The sequence below is a fragment of the Gracilinanus agilis genome, chromosome 4 (genome assembly GCF_016433145.1).
Source record: "Gracilinanus agilis isolate LMUSP501 chromosome 4, AgileGrace, whole genome shotgun sequence".
Lineage (NCBI taxonomy): Eukaryota > Metazoa > Chordata > Mammalia > Didelphimorphia > Didelphidae > Gracilinanus > Gracilinanus agilis.
In genome coordinates, this window is record NC_058133.1 from 226,177,275 (window position 1) to 226,197,038 (window position 19,764).

General features: G+C 41.8%; 1 protein-coding gene across 1 annotated transcript; it reads left to right on the forward strand.

The window, feature by feature from the left end:
* Window positions 1-409: 409 nt before the first annotated feature.
* LOC123245388 (carbonyl reductase [NADPH] 2-like) lies at window positions 410-11,946 on the forward strand. The gene is made up of 8 exons (XM_044674254.1): window positions 410-461; window positions 3,147-3,244; window positions 7,562-7,716; window positions 8,208-8,250; window positions 10,706-10,805; window positions 11,217-11,281; window positions 11,426-11,543; window positions 11,843-11,946. The coding sequence occupies exons 1-8, from the start codon at window positions 410-412 to the stop codon at window positions 11,944-11,946; spliced, it is 735 nt and encodes a 244-aa protein (XP_044530189.1).
* Window positions 11,947-19,764: the final 7,818 nt, after the last annotated feature.

Below are 19,764 nucleotides of genomic sequence, written 5' to 3' on the forward strand. Positions count from 1 at the left end.
CCCAGGGTCAGTTACAGCTTGTCCCAACCACCATGGAGTCTGTCTCAGAGCAAGAGTCACACTTCCTGCTTCCCCATTCCATTTGGAATTCTCAAGGCCTTCCAGCCTTAATTCTCCTAAATTATAATTAAGTAATCCTTCTCACGACACCCTGCCAGGGTTGGCAGGAAGAGAAACATAATCCTCCTTTGACTTGCCCCTGCCTGCACCCATCCCCATCCTCAGGAATGCAGTTTATTATCACTATTTCCCCCCCTTATATAATCCTGGCAATACTTTTTGCATTGGGTAAGGCTTGTTTCAGGGCAGTTTGGCCCTGCCCCTTGCCATCTGGCCTCCAGCCAGCCTTGTAAAAAGATAAAGTTACCGTGGAGGAGTCCCTCCCTGGTCCAGCTCTTCTTCCAGCACCATGCAGATCAGCTTCAGTGGCCTCAGGGCCTTGGTGACTGGGGCAGGGAAAGGTGAGTCTACGAAGGGTGAAGTGGTGACAGTACACACATGGGTCCTGGACCCCAATCCTTCCCAAATGTTACCTGGAGGGTGAGAGAGGAGAATAAGGGGCAGAATGATGTTCTCTTGGATGAAATGTCAAGAAATTGTCCTTAGGGCACAAAGTTTTGGGTCACTAAGATATTGGGGGAGGGAATCTCATTTAGATTATATTTTTCCCATAAGGAAACCCTTTGAGCCCTGGAAGCAGATTTCCATTTGAACCTGGGTTCAAATCTGGCCTCTGACACTTCCTAGCTGTGTGACCCTGGGCAAGTCCCTATTGTCTAGCCCTTAGTTGAAATGCATTTTAAAAACTTTTTTAAAAACTAAAAAACTTTTTAATAAATTAAAATTTTAATTTTAAATTTAAAAAAAATTTTAACTTTACAAAATGTTTTCAATTACCAGTAGAAGCAATTTTTGACAACTGTTTTCTGAGGTTTTGTGATTCTGATTGATTCTCTCCCTCCCTTCCACCCCTCCCACAGGTGGTAAATAGTCTGATAAAGGTTATACCAGGGCTTTCATGCAATCCATATTTCCATATTCCTCATGCTGTAACAAAAGACACACATCATACATACGGTAAAAGACTCAGGGAGGGAATAGTGGTAGATGGCATACTTTGATCTGTGATCATACTCAACCAAGTTCCTTCTTTGGCTGCTGAGAGCATTTTCAGTATGAGTCCCTTGAGGTTATCTTGGAACCTTGTTTGGCTGACAAGAACAAAACATATTTATATATACTTAATGATTTAGAATTTCTAAATTAATTTGTTACATTATAAACAAGACTTTTAAAAAGTGCATAGAAGAAAACAAAAAACAGTACAGATGAGAACACAAAAGAGCAGTTTTATTACGGTTTTGCTCAATTTCTTCTGTATGTATTTATATGGATAAGGGCCGAACCCCTGATTTTGTTGGTATAGGGAACTTGAAGTCTCAAGTTGCCTCGAAGTTGTGACTTGCCCAAGGCCATATAGCCAATATGTGCCAGAGTTGGGACTTGAACCTCTTGGGTTTCTGATGGGCTTTATATCTACTATGCCATGTTGCCTCTTGTATAAATATGTAATGGGGGCTCTGGGAGTATTTTCCTCCACTCTCAGTGGCTTTGCCCTAATAGAATGACTGATTATTCTTCCCCTGAGAATTCTAGATTTTTTCTCTAGTAAACCCCATGCAGTAAAACATATATCTTTTAAAGTTCATAGATCCTAGGATCTATGTTTAGAAGTCTGGGGTCTGGGGTTCCTGTGTGTATAAAGGGGTAGTGACTAAACCCATTCCGTGTCCTGGCTAAAAGCATCCTGAACTTCCCTCCTCTCATCCCTAGTATTTTTTTTAACCCTTACTTTCTAACTTATCGATTCTAAGGCAGAAGGAGGGGTGAGGGCTAGGCAATCACCCTTGCCCAGGGTGATACAGCTAGGAAATGTCCGAGGCCACATTTGAGTCCAGGTCCTCTGGACTATGGCACTTTCCTGGTACTTTATGAAAAGTTTGGGGTGGGAGATGGAAAGATGTTTCAAATAGATTTTAGTTAAATTATCAGGTACTGCCATGAGTCCTATGGCTAAGTCTCTAACTTCCTCACTCAACCCTCTGTGCCAAAACCAGGCTTATGGTATAGCCCTTCATGAAGAGTTCTGGCCAAATGTCTGAGATTTGGTTGTTTAAGGAAGAAGAAAGAGGAAACTGCTGCCAGAGGGGTTAGGAGATGGGAATTGGGGTGGTGGGGATTGGTTGGGAGGTCAGGGCTTCTTAGGCATAAAGGGTTAGATTTTATTTCCTTCAAAATTGAAAAAGCAGCCTCAAAGTCATTGGGCATTCAGAAGGATGGAGAAGATGACCCTAAGGTCTTTGTTAAACAAAGCTCACATTCGTGAATTAGATAGAAATATACATTTAGCTTGAGATGATCCTAAAGAAGTAGTAGCAAGTAGGCTTGCATTTCCTAAAAGCCTATGTCTCTGCAAACCTGAACTTGGTTCCATTAAACAGGGGTCAGGAAAGAAAAGCATGCACTAGAGGGAGTTGTTTAGTCTTCTACAGTGTGTTCTGAAAGTCTTAGGGCTTTATTTTTAAAGTAGTTTAAATATTTTAATTTGAAATAGATTATTTTAAGTGAAAATATCTTTTTAGCTATTTTTGAATAATGAACAGAGTTAAGCTATGGTAGGGGTTAGCAGTGAGCCTCTCTCTCAGTGAGGAACAAGAGAGTGGAGAACGGATTTATCAGAAGTTTTATTAATTTTGTTTTTAAATAAAAAACCCTTACCTTCCATCTTGGAGTCAATACTGTATATTGGCTCCAAGGCAGAAGAGTGGTAAGGGTAGGCAATGGGAGTCAAGTGACTTGCCCAGGGTCACACAGCTGGGAAGTGTTTGAGATCAGATTTGAACCTAGGACCTCCCATCTCTAGGCCTGACTCTCAATCCACTGAGCTATCCAGCTGTCCCCAGAAGTTTTATAATTTTTATAATTAGGTGTCCAAGTTATTCTTGGTGGGCCCAGTGCCCCAGCTATGGTGGTTTAGGGAGGGTTGAGGGACCAAAGCCAGCATTTTGGAGGGGAGGGAGCTGATTCTGTGAAATATCATAACCCCAGGAGTTGCTGGGATACAAATGATCCTTTTGCCCTTATAGGGATTGGAAGGGATACAGTGAAGGCGCTACAAGGCTCTGGGGCCCAGGTGGTGGCTGTGAGCAGGACCAACGAGGACCTGGTTAGCCTTTCCAAGGAGGTGAGTCCCATCCCTGACCCTCCAAATGCAGTACTGATCACTCTTGGTGCAAGGACCAAATGTACTTTTTTTTTTTTTTAACATTTATTAATATTCATTTTTAACATGGTTACATGATTCATGCTCCACCTTTCCCCTTCAACCCCCCCCCCCGCACCCCCCCACCCTTGGCCGATGCGCGTTTCCACTAGTTTTGTCATGTGTCCTTGAACAAGACCAGTTTCCAAATTGTTGGTAGTTGCATTGGTGTGGTAGTTTCGAGTCTACACCCTCAGTCATGTCCACCCTGACCCATGCGTTCAAGCCCAAATGTACTTTTTAAAAAATATTATATTAATTTACTATATTCCCTTCCAATTTACCTTTAGCTATCCATCCAAACATATTTAAAATTTCCTCACTAATGAATGTTTCATATCTTTTTTCGTTTGTTTGTTTGTTTGTTTTTTTAATTTTAAACCCTTAACTTCTGTGTATTGACTTATAGGTGGAAGAGTGGTAAGGGTAGGCAATGGGGGTCAAGTGACTTGCCCAGGGTCACATAGCTGGGAAGTGTCTGAGGCCGGATTTGAACCTAGGACCTCCTGTCTCTAGGCCTGGCTCTCAATGCACTGAGCTACCCAGCTGCCCCTTTCATATCTTTTTTAAAGCTTATTCATTTAATCAATTAACTTAGACTATTTTTCCATGGTTACATGATTCATGTTCTTTCCCTCCCCTCCTCCCACCTCCCTCCCATAGCTAACACGCGGTTTCGCTGGGTTTTACATATGTCATTGACCAAGACCTATTTCCATATTATTAATACGAAATATATGTTCAAATGAGGAATCCTTTACCATTTTGAGGCTTAGACCCCTTCTCTTGAGTATCATAGAGACCCTGAACCTCTTCTCAAAATATGCTTTTAAATGCATAAAATAAAATACAAGGCATACATTACAAAGTGTTATATTGAATCTCTGGGAGCTTGAAGTTCACCTTTGATTGACAGATAAGTCAGTTGGATAGAATGGTCCCAGAGAGGCATGTGAGAGGCAGGAGGGGGCAGTTGAGAACCCTGGCAGAGGTTCTGGGTCTTTGACCTGTCCTGAGGCTAGAGATCGGTGTGGATCCTGGTCTGGGAGATAGAGAGTTGCAAACACTACTCTGCAAAGCTCTTCCTGTGCTTCTCATACCGTTATCAACCTGTACTTGACCACCATCTTGGTGTCTACTGTCCCTAGATATTAGGAGTTTCATCATTTAGCTATCTAGGCTTCCCAGGGCCCAGGAGGGATCCTGGAAGTGGGCAGGAGATGAAGAAGGGGGTGGAAAGGGTGGATATATCTCAACTGTTAAGGCTTAAGATCTACAGAAGAAGAAGCTGAAGATTTCCCAGCAGTTTACCTACTCTGGTTTAGCCCTGGCCTGGCTGGACCAGAGAGAAGCTATCAATTGATTCTTCATTGCCTGCAGTTAGAGTTTCATTAGTAACAATTTAAGTAGGGTCTCCTAAAACCTCAATCCTTTACCCTTATCCTTCTTATCAAATATATATAAAGTTTAAAGTACCTTCCTAAATCGGTTTCGAAAGCTTATTTTGGGAAGGGAGCCAACATAGTCAGATTATCAACGTAATCCCAGCTGAAGAGCCCAATTTAATAATATCAATTAACCCCAGGTGGGTCCTGAAGGGATAAACCACTTTGACCTGAAGGATCCTGCTTGGGCAACTGTTATAAAGGAGAAATACCATCCTATCCTCTCTGTACATCATCTTCTACTACATCAAATAGAGTTAGTGACCTCCTTTAAATATAACAAAAGGAACCAATTATATTGAAAGCCAGTTATTAGGTGGCTCGGTGGATTGAGAGTCAGGTCCTGGGTTCAAATCTTCCAAGCTCTGTGTCCCTGGGCAAGTCACTTAACCCCCATTGTCTAGCACTTATCACTCTTCTGCCTTGGAACTATTCCATAGTATTGATTCTAAGACAGAAACTGGGGGTTTTAAAAAAATATAGTTATCAAATTAAAACAAAAAGGACATGGGACCCCAGGTTAAGAACTCCAGCCTTAATGAACTTTGAAAGACAAATACTGTTGGAGCCAGTGGATGCCTAGATACTCTGGGATGTGTTATAAAAAAAATAATAGTAGGGACTCTTCTTGATACTGTTATGCTCCTAGGGATATTGCTTAGGGAAGCTGTGTCTTTTGTATTCCCCATGGTAGCTGGTGACTGGGAACTCCCACTCAGTCACCTTAGTTTGATGTATAAGTCCCTTTCTAAATATAACAGTGCCTAGGCAGGACCCTTAATGGTCAGGTGGATGGGTAACCCTTTCAGGTCCCACCTGGGGTTGGATTGATTATTAATATTGAGCTCTATTAGCCTTGGATAACGTTTTCATCTGACTGCATTGCTCCCTCCCCAAAGGTCGTGATTCAATGACCACTCAGGAAGGTACTTAAATAAACTTTATCTATAGATGTTAAATAGGGAAAGGAATAATCAGGAACCGATTGGAGACCCTGTCACTATAGCTATGATCAATAATCCCTCGGGACTGTAGGCTGTTGTTTCAGTTAGCTGGAGCTATGGTTTCCCACTCCTCTGGTTCAGCTTGGCCACTGCCAAACCAGGGAGGGCAAACTGCTCAGTTGGTACAGATATTGTGATTTCTCTCAGCTTCCCTGTTCTCAGCTTGTGATGTCGGCCTGCACAGCCTTTAGGAAGAAATCCCTTAGGAAATCCACCCTCTTCTTCTTATGCCTCCCTTCCTCCCTTCACCTCCAGGGGCCCAGATACCTAATAGCTAATGATGATTCAAATGCCTAGAGTTCTAGGGAGATTCAGAGAGGATCAATGGTCAAAGCTCAAAGACCAAAGACCTGAGCCTCCAGGACCAAAGACCAAAGACCTCCCCCAGGTGGCTGTGAGGGCTCTTTCTCTCCTCAGGCCAACCAACTTTTTCTTCTCCTAACCGCCTCTGCCAACATTCCAAGGTCTCCAACTGTCTTTCCCTGTCAATCAAGGTGAGGCCAACTCTCAGAGCTTGAATATAACAGATGCCACCCTGTGTGTGTGTGTGTGTGTGTGAGGGATGAGGTAGAGACCCTAGAATTCTGTACCTCGAGGGTTCAGAAGCTATTATAAGACAGGGGAATAAGAAGAAAATGGCTGAATTAGGGAATAGAAACAAGCCATGTCAAAACTTGCTGTTTTTCTAATTATTTTTACTAATGAAATGCAACTTCCTCCTCTCTGAACAAGAAGTGATAATCTCAGTGGCAGGAATATTTCAAAGATAAAATAAATTTGAAACCACTTTAAAAAATAAACTAACAAAAAAAATAAACTAACTTCACAAACATCTCTAATTTCCTCAGGGCTGATGGTCCAAGAGTATGCTAGAGCCAGCTCATATGAGTTCTGGAGAGCACATTGTTAAATGTTCAGTGTAAGAATTTATACCATAAAATCAACAGACACTACAAGGCTTGATTTGTCATTTTGTTCATTGTTTAAATTGAAGAAAACATTAAATGGAGAAAACATTAATAATGCAGATTAAGGTTAAAAGTGAGCTGTACTTTTGTTTTTTGCAGAGCCAGTTGTTAAACATCTACCAATATACCATTAATGTGGTCTTTCTATCAACACACAAAGCAACCTTAATCAGTAGATCTTTTTTTTTCAGAGATGTCAACAGCTAAGAAATCTGTCACCTCTGCCCGATGCTAACCAAATGATAGTCAAGGAAACACAGACATAGAGTCCATCCATCACTAATCCCGAATTCTACACTGAAAAGCAGATAAAATGAATAATGACCTTCCTACCTGAAGGAGCCCTCAGCCCATCAAATACTTTACGTTCTTTTTTATTTAACCCTTACCTAATGTCTTAGTAACAATTCTAAGTCAAGGGCAAGGGCTGGGCAATTGAAGTTATGTGACTTATCCAGGGTGACACAGCTAGGAAGTGTCTGAGGTCACATTTGAACCCAAGTTCTCCTGACTACAGGCTTGACGGTCTATTCACTGTGCCACATAATTGCCCCAATACCCTAAGTTCTTGCATCATACGATAAAATAAAATAATAAAATTTAGAACTGAAAGAGCCCTTCAATTATGTAATCCAACCACCTCCTTTTACAAATAAGGATAGAAGATCAGAGGGAATTTTGTCCAAGATCCCATGCATCACTTCAGTTTTCTTATCCTCTTGCCCATTTCCATTTACCTCCCCCCACAAACACTCTTCTGTTTCCCATTTTCTTCCTCCCCTCTGGGGCAGCTTCCTGACACTTGCCTCTCCTAACCCACAGTGTCCAGGAATAGAGCCTGTCTGTGTGGACCTGGGCGACTGGGAGGCCACTGAACGGGCGCTGGGAAACATAGGTCCGGTAGACCTGTTGGTGAACAATGCAGCTGTCCTTCTGGTCGAGCCCTTTTTGGAGGTCTCCAAGGAGGCTTTTGACAGGTCAGGGATGGGAGAGGGCCAGGCAGGGAGGGAATAGGCAAAGGAAGGCAGGTTCTGAAGTTCAAGGGGACCCCAACACGGGGTAGGGGTGAAGGAGACGGGATATACACCAGAAACAGAAAGGAAAGGTTTGGGTGCTGGGCTCCCTCCTTTTAAGACCTCTCCATTCTTTTCTATAAGATAGATCAGAGAGAAGAACAGACCCTCCTTACTGAGAGGGAAATGAATGGAGAGGCAAAGATAAAGCTGAGGAAATGGAGATTAAGAGAGATGGAGAATTGGGAAAAGAGAGGGAAGGAAAGAGGGAGATGAGGAACAAGGTCACAGTTTTATTTCTTCTGTGACCTTGGGCAATGCTTTTCCCCTTTCAAAGCCTCAGTTTCCATTCCTATAAAATGAAGGAGCTGAGCTAGATGCTATCTGAGGCTCTACATACACTGAATCCTGGGGGGAAGGGAGGCCCCTGTAACTGACACATTATTTGTCTCCAGGACCATCAATGTGAATCTTCGATCAGTGTTCCAGGTGTCCCAGGTAAGAACAATGGGATATGACTCAGCTTTCAGGCTAGACAGAGTCGACTAAACTTTTGGTGCGCAGGGTAATCCATCAGCAAGTCTAGAGCGAGTGAGCTTCTCATCAACTTTATAAAAATTCATGATTCTAAAATCATATCCAAAATAAACTAATATTCCCTGCCAGTTGATTTGGAACCCTTAGACTTTTTGGAGAGTCATCTGGCAAGAGAAGTAAAAGTTACAAAAATAATACTATATATACATAATAAAATAATAAAACCTAAAACCTAAATATATATGATATAAAATAATAAAACCTAAAACCTAAAAAGCCCATTGTTGAGAATATATCTTGAAAGTATTATTGTTATAATATATTATTAAAAATATAGTATTATTTATAAAACACATACACACACAAGATCTATGTGTAAACTTTCATGACTATATTATGTGTAGTTTAAAAAAAAACCCAAACAAAGACCAACAATAGGAGATTGGTTAAATGAATGGCAGTACATGAATGGAATGGAATATTATATTGCAGTTAAGACCAATAAGTATGAGGATTACAGCAAAATCTGGAAGGATTTTGTGAAATTCATTCCCCAACAGGTGAAAGCTAGTAAATAGGCAGGTCTCAAAAGAAGAAACAGAAACTATCAAGAGCCAAAGAGCGGGGTGGCTCAGTGGATAGAGTCAATCTTGCGGATGGGAGTTACTGAGTTCAAATCTGGCCTCAGATACTTCCTAGCTGTGGGACCCTGGGCAAGTCACTTAACCCCCATTGCCTAGCCTTTACCACTCTTCTGCCTTGGAATCAATACATGGTATTGATTCTAAGACAGAAGGTGAGGTTTTAAAAAGAAAAAAAAAAGCCAAAGTGCTCAAATTATCTAATAATCAGAGAAATGCTAATTGTGACAATTTGTATAACAGTTAAACTGGCAAAGATAATTAAATATGTTGAAAGACCCATTGTAAAGCTGTTCTATTATAGAAGAGGTGGTAGAGGTATGTGTTAACAGTGAGGTGGTACAGTAGACAAAGCATTGGGTCTGGAATCAGGAAAACTCTTCTTCATGAGTTCAAATATGGCCTCAGACACTTATTGTCTTATATGATCCTGGGCAAGTCACTTTATCCTTGTTGCCTCAATTTCCTTGTCTGTAAAATGAACTGAATGGGGGCAGCCAGGTGGCTCAGTGGATTGAAAGCCAGAGACAGGAGGTCCTGGATTTAAATTTGACCTCAGACATTTCCTACCTCTGTGACCCGGGACTCACTAGGACACCTATTGATTAGCCCTTACTGCTCTTCTGTCTTGGAACCAATTCATAGCGTTGATTCTAAGATGTAGGTAAGGTGGTGTTTTTTTTTTTTTAATGAATTGATGAAAGAAATGGCAAATCATTCCAGTATCTTTGCTAAAAAAATTCTAAATTGGAGTCATGAAGGGTTGAACATGACTGAGAGAATGAACAATAACAAAAGTTTCATGTTGGGGTTCAGTGGGAAGTGGAGGGAGGATGTTTACCCTAGAGAAAGAAAGACTTGAGAGAGGTGGATGGAACATGAAAGGAATCTTAAAGTATTTTAATTCTTTAAATATGTACAAGAGGAAGAAGACTTTTTCTGCTTGTCTACAGAGTTCTGCTTCAGGACAGAGGAGTGGGCTTCCCTGTAGAGGAGGCTTTCCAGCAAAGACTGGAGAGCTACATATTTTATATGTTGTAGAGGAGATTCCTGGTCAGGGCTGAGCTGGACTGGATGGTCTGAGTCTAGATGGTCTTTGCAACTTGGAGATGATCATGAAAGCAATCAAGGCAAAGAGTAGGAGAGAAGAGCCAAAAGAACAGATTAGGTGGTACAGTGGATAGAACACTGGACCTGGAGTCAGGAAGATCTGAATTCAAACGTGACCTCCAGACACTTACAAGTCCTGTGGCCCTGTAGCAAGCCTCAGTTCCTTCAATTATAAAATGGGGATAATGGCATTAATAGCAATTATAGCATTAATCTCACAGAGCTGTTGGGTGGCTCAAATGAGATAATGTTTGTAAAGAAATCTGAAAGTGCAATATAAAAGCTAGTTATTATTTTTATTACTACTATCAGATAAGAGGAAAATTGAATGAAAATGAATGAATAAGCAAAATCCTAATGAGGGTTTAAGAAGGAGTGACCCAAAAGGTATATATTGTGTGAATTTATTTGGGTTAATTTAGATGTAAAATAGCCACAAGCAAGTATATTTGGTTCTATTAATGTTTGACATTAAAATTTTGATAATTTTTTAAAAGAAGTAAATTAAGGTAAATTCAGTTGAGAGGGAATTGGTCACCACAGTAACTTTAGACCTCTTAAATTTTGGAGCCTCAGGTCAAAACCTACTTACCCCACTCTAGTTATAGCTCTGAGGGGTAGGAAGTAGTTGTGATCAGGCTCCCTCTCCTTCTACTGGTTCCCAGATAGTTGCCAGAGGGATGATTGCTCGTGGGGCCCCAGGATCCATCGTCAATATCTCCAGCATGGTCTCTCGAACCGCTATTGCCAATTTGGCCAGCTACAGTGAGTGTTCTGTCTTCTCCCCTTCCTGCCACTGCCCCTACCCAGATGGTGAATCAGTCACTGGGGTCCTAAATCCCTGGGCAGAGCTTGAATCTATTCCTCAGCTCAATTTGAGTGATGGTCCATTGGATTTAGAATCAGAATATTAATTCTGAATCTTGATTTTGATACCTGTTTGACTAGGGAAACTGAGGCCCAGAGAGAGGAAATTATTTGTTCCTCTCTAGAATGAAGAGGTGGACTCTAACAAAAGTCGAAGGTTCCTTCCAACTCTAGAATCTTACAGCCCCTTTCTCCTTCCTCTCTAAAGCCCTAGTTTTCCCACTTGCTCAGAAAGTCTCACAAGATTCTCACAAGTATGGATATTTCAGGCTGGGCTCATAGTTTTTCTCCTTTCTTTCCTTTCTTGAGGTTCCACCAAAGGTGCAATGGACATGTTGACCAAGGTAATGGCCCTGGAGCTTGGGCCACACAAGGTGAGAGCTCTGGGCCAGTGGGAAACCTTAGAGGTGGGTAGTCATGAGGATTGGTGCTGGGGTAAGGAGCACCTGTGGGAACAATGAGTCTGGAGTCTGGAGATAGAAAAACCCAGACTGAGGGCTGTCTTTTTTGGGTCTCAGATCCGGGTAAATACAGTGAATCCCACAGTGGTCTACACTCCCATGGGGAGAAAAGTCTCTGCTAATCCAGAATTAATTCAGGCCCTAAAGCAACGAACTCCCCTAAAGAAGTTTGCAGGTATGTATGTGTGTGTGTGTGTTTGTGTGTGTGTAGGCCATGGTTCAATTGGCTCCCCTTCTCAGTAGGATTTCATCAGAGCATAACTAGAGCTTGAGAATACAAGGCATAGCAGGGTGGGGTAGGCTAGGTGTGCTGTGGGCAATCCATTCTTTCCATACAGCCCTTCTCTGCCATTCCCCCCACTCCACAACTTCCTGATATTCCTAGGGTAAGGGGAGAGGAACCCCAGACTCCACTCTCTTACTCCCCTCTTTGAGCAGAAGCCCTTCCTCTAACATCATCTCTTCCTCTTGCAGAGGTGGAAGACGTGGTTTACAGTATCCTCTTTCTACTGAGTGACAAGAGCGCCATGACCAGCGGCTCAGGCATCCTGGTTGATGGCGGGTATCTGGCCTCTTAGGCTCAAGTTGCGGGGCTTCCTGGGAAGTTAGAGCACTTTGTAGGAAATCTGTTTCATTCCCAACCTTCTACCTGCAATCCCTGTAGAGCCCCTCTCTCCCTCATTCTCCCTCTTCCACTCAATCATCAGCCCTACCCAACTCACTTAGCTCTGGTTATCAAAGCTCTCTTTGGGGCCAGGTGGTGGTAGGGCTTCAGGTTAGGGATAGGGGTAAGAGATAGAGGCAGGGTGGAATTGTCAAAGGGCAATAGAGAGACTACATAACCTGAATTGAGCTAGAAGCTGGGAAGATGTGAAACCCAATTCTGGATCTTCCATTATTGCCCAAAGCTCAGAGAAGTGATTTATTCCAACGATCTCATTTTATTGATGGGAGAATTGAGGTCCAGGTTGGTTTACCCAAAGTCACCTAAGTATATGTATTTGAACTTAGATCCTCTGATCCCAGATCCAGAGTTCTTTCTGATTTGTCAGCCTGCCAAGGAAGGGAGACCCTCTAAATAGATTCCATCCATTATTAGAGGTTGAACCTCCCACCTCAAAAGGCAATCCAGTAGTCACAAGATTCATCTTGGGAAGGGAATACTCAAGATTCTTCTTTTTTTAAAACACTTATCTTCACTCTTAGAGTTAATAGTATATATTGGTTCCAAAGCAGGAGATTGGTATGGGCTAGGCAACAAGGGTTAAGTGACTTGCCCAGGGTCACACAAAGTGGGCCAGATTTAAACTCAGGACCTCCCATCTCCAGGCCTGGCTCTCTATCCCCTGAGCCACCTAGCTGCCCCCTCCCTAACTGTTCTTTTTTTTAAAACCCTTAACTTCTGTGTATTGCTTCAAAGGTGGAAGAGTGGTAAGGGTAGGCAATGGGGATCAAGTGACTTGCCTAAGGTCACACAGCTGGGAAGTGTCTGAGGCCAGATTTGAACCTAGGACCTCCCATCTCTAGGCCTGACTCTCAATCCACTGAGCTACCCAACTGCCCCCTCCCTAACTGTTCTTAATCCTATAATAAGATTAAGCCAATCCAGGCCTCTGGCTGGCATGCTCTCCAGGAGGTAATGGTACACACACAGCCCCTTGCTCCCAGGTCCAACCAGTATATAATATAATATCCTGGTTCCTAATAACTTTGCTTCTATTTCCTCCTCCAACTCCACCCTCCAACTGTCCCTACCCTAACTAAACAAAAAGGTCCCCACACCCTTGCAGTCTAATTATCACTAGGGAATACTAGTTCCTTGGTTTACTCAGAAAAGTCTTCATTTCAATCTCATCTCCCACCCCTCCTCTCCTTTCCAACATCCCAAAGAATAAAACTCAGAGAAGACAAAGATTCTCCTTTGATCCCTTTGGCTCTCATGTGCCAGTAATTCTTCTGGGAAGCAGAGCTCTCTATCCTACTCTTCTTATCCCATTTCTCCCTCCTCCTCCTCTACTCCTCCAACTAGGGCTAGATTTGCAATCCTCCTTGATAGAAGTAGATTCCACCTTGATTCTAATCTTGGTTCTGGCTATTAGTGGCCACCTGTTTGGGCCATGCCCTGTGTTGGGAGTCCCAAAAGCTGGACCTTGGTCTGTGACTTTCCCTCAGTTGCCTCATCGTTTTTTTTCCACCTAAACCCTTGTTTTCTGTCTCAGCAACAACTCTTAGAGCGAAGGGCAAAGGCTAGGCAAATGGGGTTAAGTGACTTGCCCAGGGTCACATAACTAGAAAGTGTCTGAGGTCAGATTTGAATTCAGGTCCTCCTGTCTCCAGGCCTGGTGCTCTATCTACTGTGCCACCTAGCTGCCCAGAGTTAAACTGAGATCTGGATCAAAGGTCACTTGCATCTCTGACAATCTGGTTTTGCAAGTTATAATCCTAATACTTGGGTCGTGTGATAGCTTGTAGATAGCTTGCCTTGCAATAAAGGCAATTCAACCAGCCTTTAGTAAGTACCTATGGCATATAGAGCACTGAGCTAGGCACTTAGGGGAGACACAATGCTTTAGATGTTTCACAGAATGGGGGGACCTATCTATTAATCAATCATAGGATCACAGAGTTAGAGGCAGCCAGGGATCCTCATGGCCTCCCATAATGAAGTCCATCTCTAACATTTCAATCAATAAGCATTTTTTTAAACCCTTACCTTCTGTCTTAGAATTGATCCTTAGAATCAATTCCAAGGCAGAAGAGCAATAAAGGCAAGGCTAGGTATTTGGAGTATTTGACTTGGGTAGCATCACACAGCTAAGAAGCATCTGAAACCAGATTTGAAGCCAGGACTACCCATCTCCAGACTTGGCTCTCTGTCTACTGAGCTACCTAGCTGCTCCCTGGATTACACTTTCACACCAATGCTTTCAGTATCTGGGGTGGGGAGAGGAAAAGAGTGGGTACACACAGGAAGTTGCCAAATACATGCATGAGTGAGAAAGTCCCCATACTCAATGTATTTCACAATTCTGCAACTTTAAATTTTGGTGTCCTACTTCTACCCATAAAAGTTCCTTGACGAACATAGCTTTGATGCTGAACAGAAGCTTTTGCTAAAATGATTTGATCCATGCTATAACTAACACATGACTCAGTATAGTGTCTCAACTAAATGAGGCAATATGCCTCAGGGGTGACTCCTCTGAGTCCCCTCTTCCAAGCTGTTCCTCTGCTCAGTTGGACTTATTCTGTAATGGCAGTTATCATAACTCTTCCAGATTAAATTTGCAGAGTGGTCTAAGATGGGGCAAAATTGGATGGGGAGGAAAGTTAGCCTGGATTCAATGACCTGAGAAAATACTGAGGGATGAAGGGGAAGGATTTAGGATTTAGATTTAGGAGGGAGAGAAGAAATGATTGGAAATTATGGTCTGATATAAGAATGCTTGACTTTTTTATTAAGGAAATAGAATACTTGTAGACAGCAATTAAGTCTAGGCTATGATGATCCCTGGATGTGGCTCAGGGTGGAGAACAGGTGTAGGTCACGGGCTCTAAGGAGACTGAGAAAGTGAAGGGCTAGAGACTCTGAGGGTAAAGTCTTCTGATAAAAGACTAGGGCTTGGGGAGGATTGGAAGATGTTGAACTCCTTGAGAAAGTAGATAGAATAAAGATAGAAAATCATCATGAACCGCAAAGGGAGAGAACTTGCTGAGGGATGGCAATAAAGGAAGTGGCAATGAGAAACAAGAGTGGGGTGGATAGGGTACCTTCTCATATCTCTTCTTTCCACCATGCTTGTTTATAATTTTGCAACATTCATTTTTCATTGTTTTGTGGTTGTGACTTGTCTAGAGTCACACAGTTAGGAAGTATCTGAGGACAGATTTGAACCTAGGACTGGCTCTTAATCCACTGAGCCACTCAGCTGCCCCCCAGGGACTTCCTTCTTAATGATGACCTCTGTGGAATATAAAGTAGTAGAATCTCTAGGCCAAGGGATATTGACATTTTAGTTCCTTTATTTACATAATTCTGAATTGCTTTATATCACAGCTTCCACCAACAATGCCTTTCTTCTCATACCTTCTCCAACGTTGATTATTTTCCTCTATTGTCACCTTTGCCAACTTGCAGATGTGAGGATTGTTGAAACTCATGCCCTTATGTCCCTTATGTCCTTAATCTCTTCAAGAGCAGTCTGTACTATACAAAGCCACTTTCCGGCTAGCTACAAGCCTTCTGGTCCTCTCCCTTTAAACCCATGATGTAGTAATGGACTCTTTATCACTCCCAGATATCCTCAGCAGAGTACTGAGAAAAAAATGTTGTGTCCTTTCAGTGATAAGCATTTCTCTTAATCCGAGAACTGCTGAGTTCCTCAGATCTGCAAGGGGCAGGAGATGTTTTAGCCAACCAGCCCCAAGCTGCTTCTGACAGCATTAGACAGATCCCAGCAAAACAGAGGCAAAGCCTGGCTGAGCCCCTCTGTTTCTCCCCTCTCACAGACAGGGCAGTAGAGAGCAATACAAAAACTGCTGAGAAAGTCCCTTCTTTGTAACTGGGACTAGAGAGCAACAAACCCCACAAAAGCAGGATTCCGCCTTCTTCCAACAAGGTGATGGTAGCTGCTGCATCTTTCTCCAGCCCAGCAGCAAAGCAAATTCCTCTCTTCTCCTCAATAAGTTCTCATCAAAGCTCTGAAGCTGCTTCAGCTGGAAGATTGCTGCTGTCTTTGGTTCTTGGTTTCCTGAATCTCCCTGGAGGCTCCACTTAATTCTCCTGCTTCTTCTTCCATCTAAGTCTACCTATCACTTCTTCTCATTACTTTCTTTTTGTGCCTTAAATAAGGGCCATACAGAAGCAAACACAGTAGCATTATATTCAGGAAACGCAAAGACCCCAGTTACTGGGAAAGGACTCAGTATTTGACAAAAACTGCTGGGAAAATGGGACAGCAGTTGAACAGTAATTAAGTTTAGACCAACACCTCATATCATATAGAAACAATCTCCAAATGGATACACGACAAATACAAAAAGTCAAATTGGGGAATAAGGAAGAAATTACTTTTCTGGTCTATGAATGGGGATACAGTTCATGATGAAATGAGTGACAAGAACACACAAGATAAAATTGTCAATTCTGATTATATAAAATTAAAAATTTTTGACATCAACAAATCTAATGTAGTAAAAATTGAAAGGGAACCAATCCTGGGAAAAGATCTTTGCAACAAATTTCCTGATAAAGGTCTTATTTCCAAAATATATAGGGAACCGATTCACATGTCCAATAGGTAAATGGTCAAAGGATAAAGCTAAGTTACCAACAGCTCTATAAACATACTCTATATCTTTTTTCTTTATTTTATTTTAATAACAAATTTACACATAAGTTTTCCAAAATTATACGATTCGTGTTGTCTCCCTCCCTTCTTCTCTCACCCCTCCCAGAGTTGACAAGCAATTCATTCTGGGTTATACATGAATTATCAAGCAGAACACATTTCCATATTACTTATTTTTGTAGGTGAATAATATTATAAAACCAAAACCCAAGTCAAATACCCAAATCACCAAGTGATAAATCATAAAACATGCTCTATTTCATTAATAATTAGATAAATACAAAATAAAGCAATTAGGTGGTTCTACTTCACACTTATCTTAACTGGCAAAAATGACAAATGTTAGAGGGATGTGGGAAAAGATATACTAGTGAATTTTTGGTAGAGCTGTGAATTGGTGCTGCCATTCTGGAAAGCAATTTGGAATTATGTCTATGAAGTTACCAAACTCTGAATACCCTTTGATTCAGCTATATCACTACCAGATCTATACCTTAAAGAAATCAAAGAGAAAAAAGATCTATATGTGTAAAAATATAGTACCTCTTTTCATGATATTCCCATCCCTACCCCCCACAAAAAGGAAACTAAGGGGTTGTCCTATTAGGGAATGGCTAAAAAATAGTGGTATATGACTATGATAAAATATTATTGTGTTATAAGAAATGATGAAATATTTTCACAAATTAAAACTAGATCTAAATAATTGGAAAAGCATTAATTGCTCCTGGATAGGACAAGCTAATATAATAAAAATGACAATCCTACCCAAATTAATCTACTTATTCAGTGCCATACCTAAAACCTTTTTTATAGAATTAGAAAAATTATAACAAAGTTCATCTGGAAGAACAAAAGATCAAGAATATTAAGGGAAATAATGAAAAAAAAATGTGAAGGATGGGGGCCTAGCAGTATCAGATCTTAAGCTGTTCTATAAAGCAGTGTCATCAAAACAATATGGTACTGACTTCTGGTTAAGATGGCGGCAGAGTAAGGAGCAGCTGCTTGATCTCTCCTAACTGATGCATACAAGACTCCTCAAGGGGACATAAAAACGAATCCAGACCAACGAAGGAACCCCACAACAGGGCGCAGCATTGAAGGTACGCAGAATTGGGGCATTTCCATGCTATAAAGGGGTGAAACAGCTCTCACTAAAACGTGAGAGGAAGAAGCCCCCACACACCATCCCACACACACCACGCACAGCACCAAGGCCAACCCAAAAGAGTGAAAACAGGAGTGGGGCAACTGGTAAATCACTAGCAGCCCCAGGGCTTGTACCTGTGAGTTGCCAGACGTGGGACCCCAGGTGGCTGGGGGGATGCAGGGACTTTCCCCAGCCTGGGGTGAAGGCTCTGGCCCGGCTGGAATCCTGGTGGAATAAAGATCCCTAAAGCAGGGACTTTCCCCAGCTTCTACTCAGCGAAGGCAGTGCCCCACGAGGAATAAAGATTTCCAGCACAGGCTAGGACATCCAGTGAGGACCTGGGGCAGATAGGAGGGCGGCTGTGGAAGCAGCCCCCGAGACAGCTGAAGGAGCCTTGGACGGAGGGGCAGACCGGGGACTACCAGGAGGCCTGACCTGGAGGACAAGAAGACCGGAGCCATCGGAAGCTTAGAAAGCGCAAGCAGACCCTGAGTGTGAAGACAAAGCTGAAAAGGGGCGGGGCTAAAATGGCAAGAAATAAGGAAGCCCAGAAGAAAAAGATTACCAAGAAAAACACTGGAACACTCCACAACTTCTACACAGAGAAAATCCAGACAACAGAGGAGGGAAAACAAAAATCCAAACCCCCCCCAAAAAATGAAAGCTGGTCACAAGCTATTGAAGAGTTCAAAAATGAAATGTTGAGGAAGATGGAAGAAATCTGGCAAGAAAATAACAGTTTAAAAGGCAGAATCTCGCAATTGGAAAGTGAGGCAAGTCAACAGAAGACCAGAAATGACCAGATTGAAAAGGAAAACCAAAAGATTAGAGCCGAAAACCAAAAGATTATAGCCGAAAACCAGTCCTTAAAGGCTAGAATCGAACAATTAGAAACCAATGATCTCTCAAGACAACAAGAACAAATAAAACAAAGACTGATAAAATAGAAGGAAACATGAAATATCTCAATGAGAAAGTGACAGACCAAGAAAACCGGTCTAGAAGAGACAATTTGAGAATCATTGGTCTGCCAGAAAAAGCAGAAATTAATAGAAACTTGGACTCCATACTCAAAGAAATTATTCAGGAAAATTGCCCTGAAGTTCTACAACAAGAGGGCAATATAGACATTGAAAGGATCCATAGATCACCTTCAACACTGGACCCAGAAAAGCCAACACCCAGGAATATAATAGTGAAATTGAAGAGTTTTCAAGCAAAAGAAAAAATCTTACAAGAAGCAAGAAAGAGACAATTTAAATATCAAGGAGCACCAATCAGGATCAACTACCCATCAAAACTGACTATATATTTCCAGGGGAAAGTATGGGCATTCAACAAAATTGAAGATTTCCAAGTTTTTGCACAAAAGAGACCAGGACTAAATGGAAAGTTTGATATCCAACAACAAAAATCGAGAGAAACATGAAAAGGTAAATAAGATACAGAGGGGAAAGAAAGAAAACATATAAATTTTAAATTTGCCTTTTTAAGGGCCTCAGTGAGATCTAATTATCCTATGTAGAGAAATGTTATGTATAATTCTCTGTAGTGAACTCTATTCACTATTATAGTATTCACTATTATAGTAATCAGAAGAATCATTCACAGGGTGAGGGTGGAACATTAAATAATCTAAGATGACATGGGGGATGGGAAAGAGGGGTGAATAGCAGGGGACACCAAGAGAAACTTGAGTGAATAAGAAAAATAGGATATTCTATTACACACAAAGAGGGCATGGGAAGGAGAGGGGACAAATACTATTATAAGAAGGAGAGGAAGAGAGCATTAAGAGGTAATAATCAAACCTTACTCTCAGTGTAATCAACCCGGAGAGGGAAGAGTAGCTATACTATCCATTGGGAAATAAAACTCTTATCTAACCCTTC

What these genes read in the sequence shown, in the direction of transcription:
- LOC123245388 (XM_044674254.1), top strand. Translation starts at nt 410, where the DNA reads ATGCAGATCAGCTTCAGTGGCCTCAGGGCCTTGGTGACTGGGGCAGGG. An exon ending in TGGTTAGCCTTTCCAAGGAG is followed by an intron (nt 3,245 to 7,561) that starts GTGAGTCCCATC and finishes CCTAACCCACAG; the next exon opens with TGTCCAGGAATAGAGCCTGT. An exon ending in CAGTGTTCCAGGTGTCCCAG is followed by an intron (nt 8,251 to 10,705) that starts GTAAGAACAATG and finishes ACTGGTTCCCAG; the next exon opens with ATAGTTGCCAGAGGGATGAT.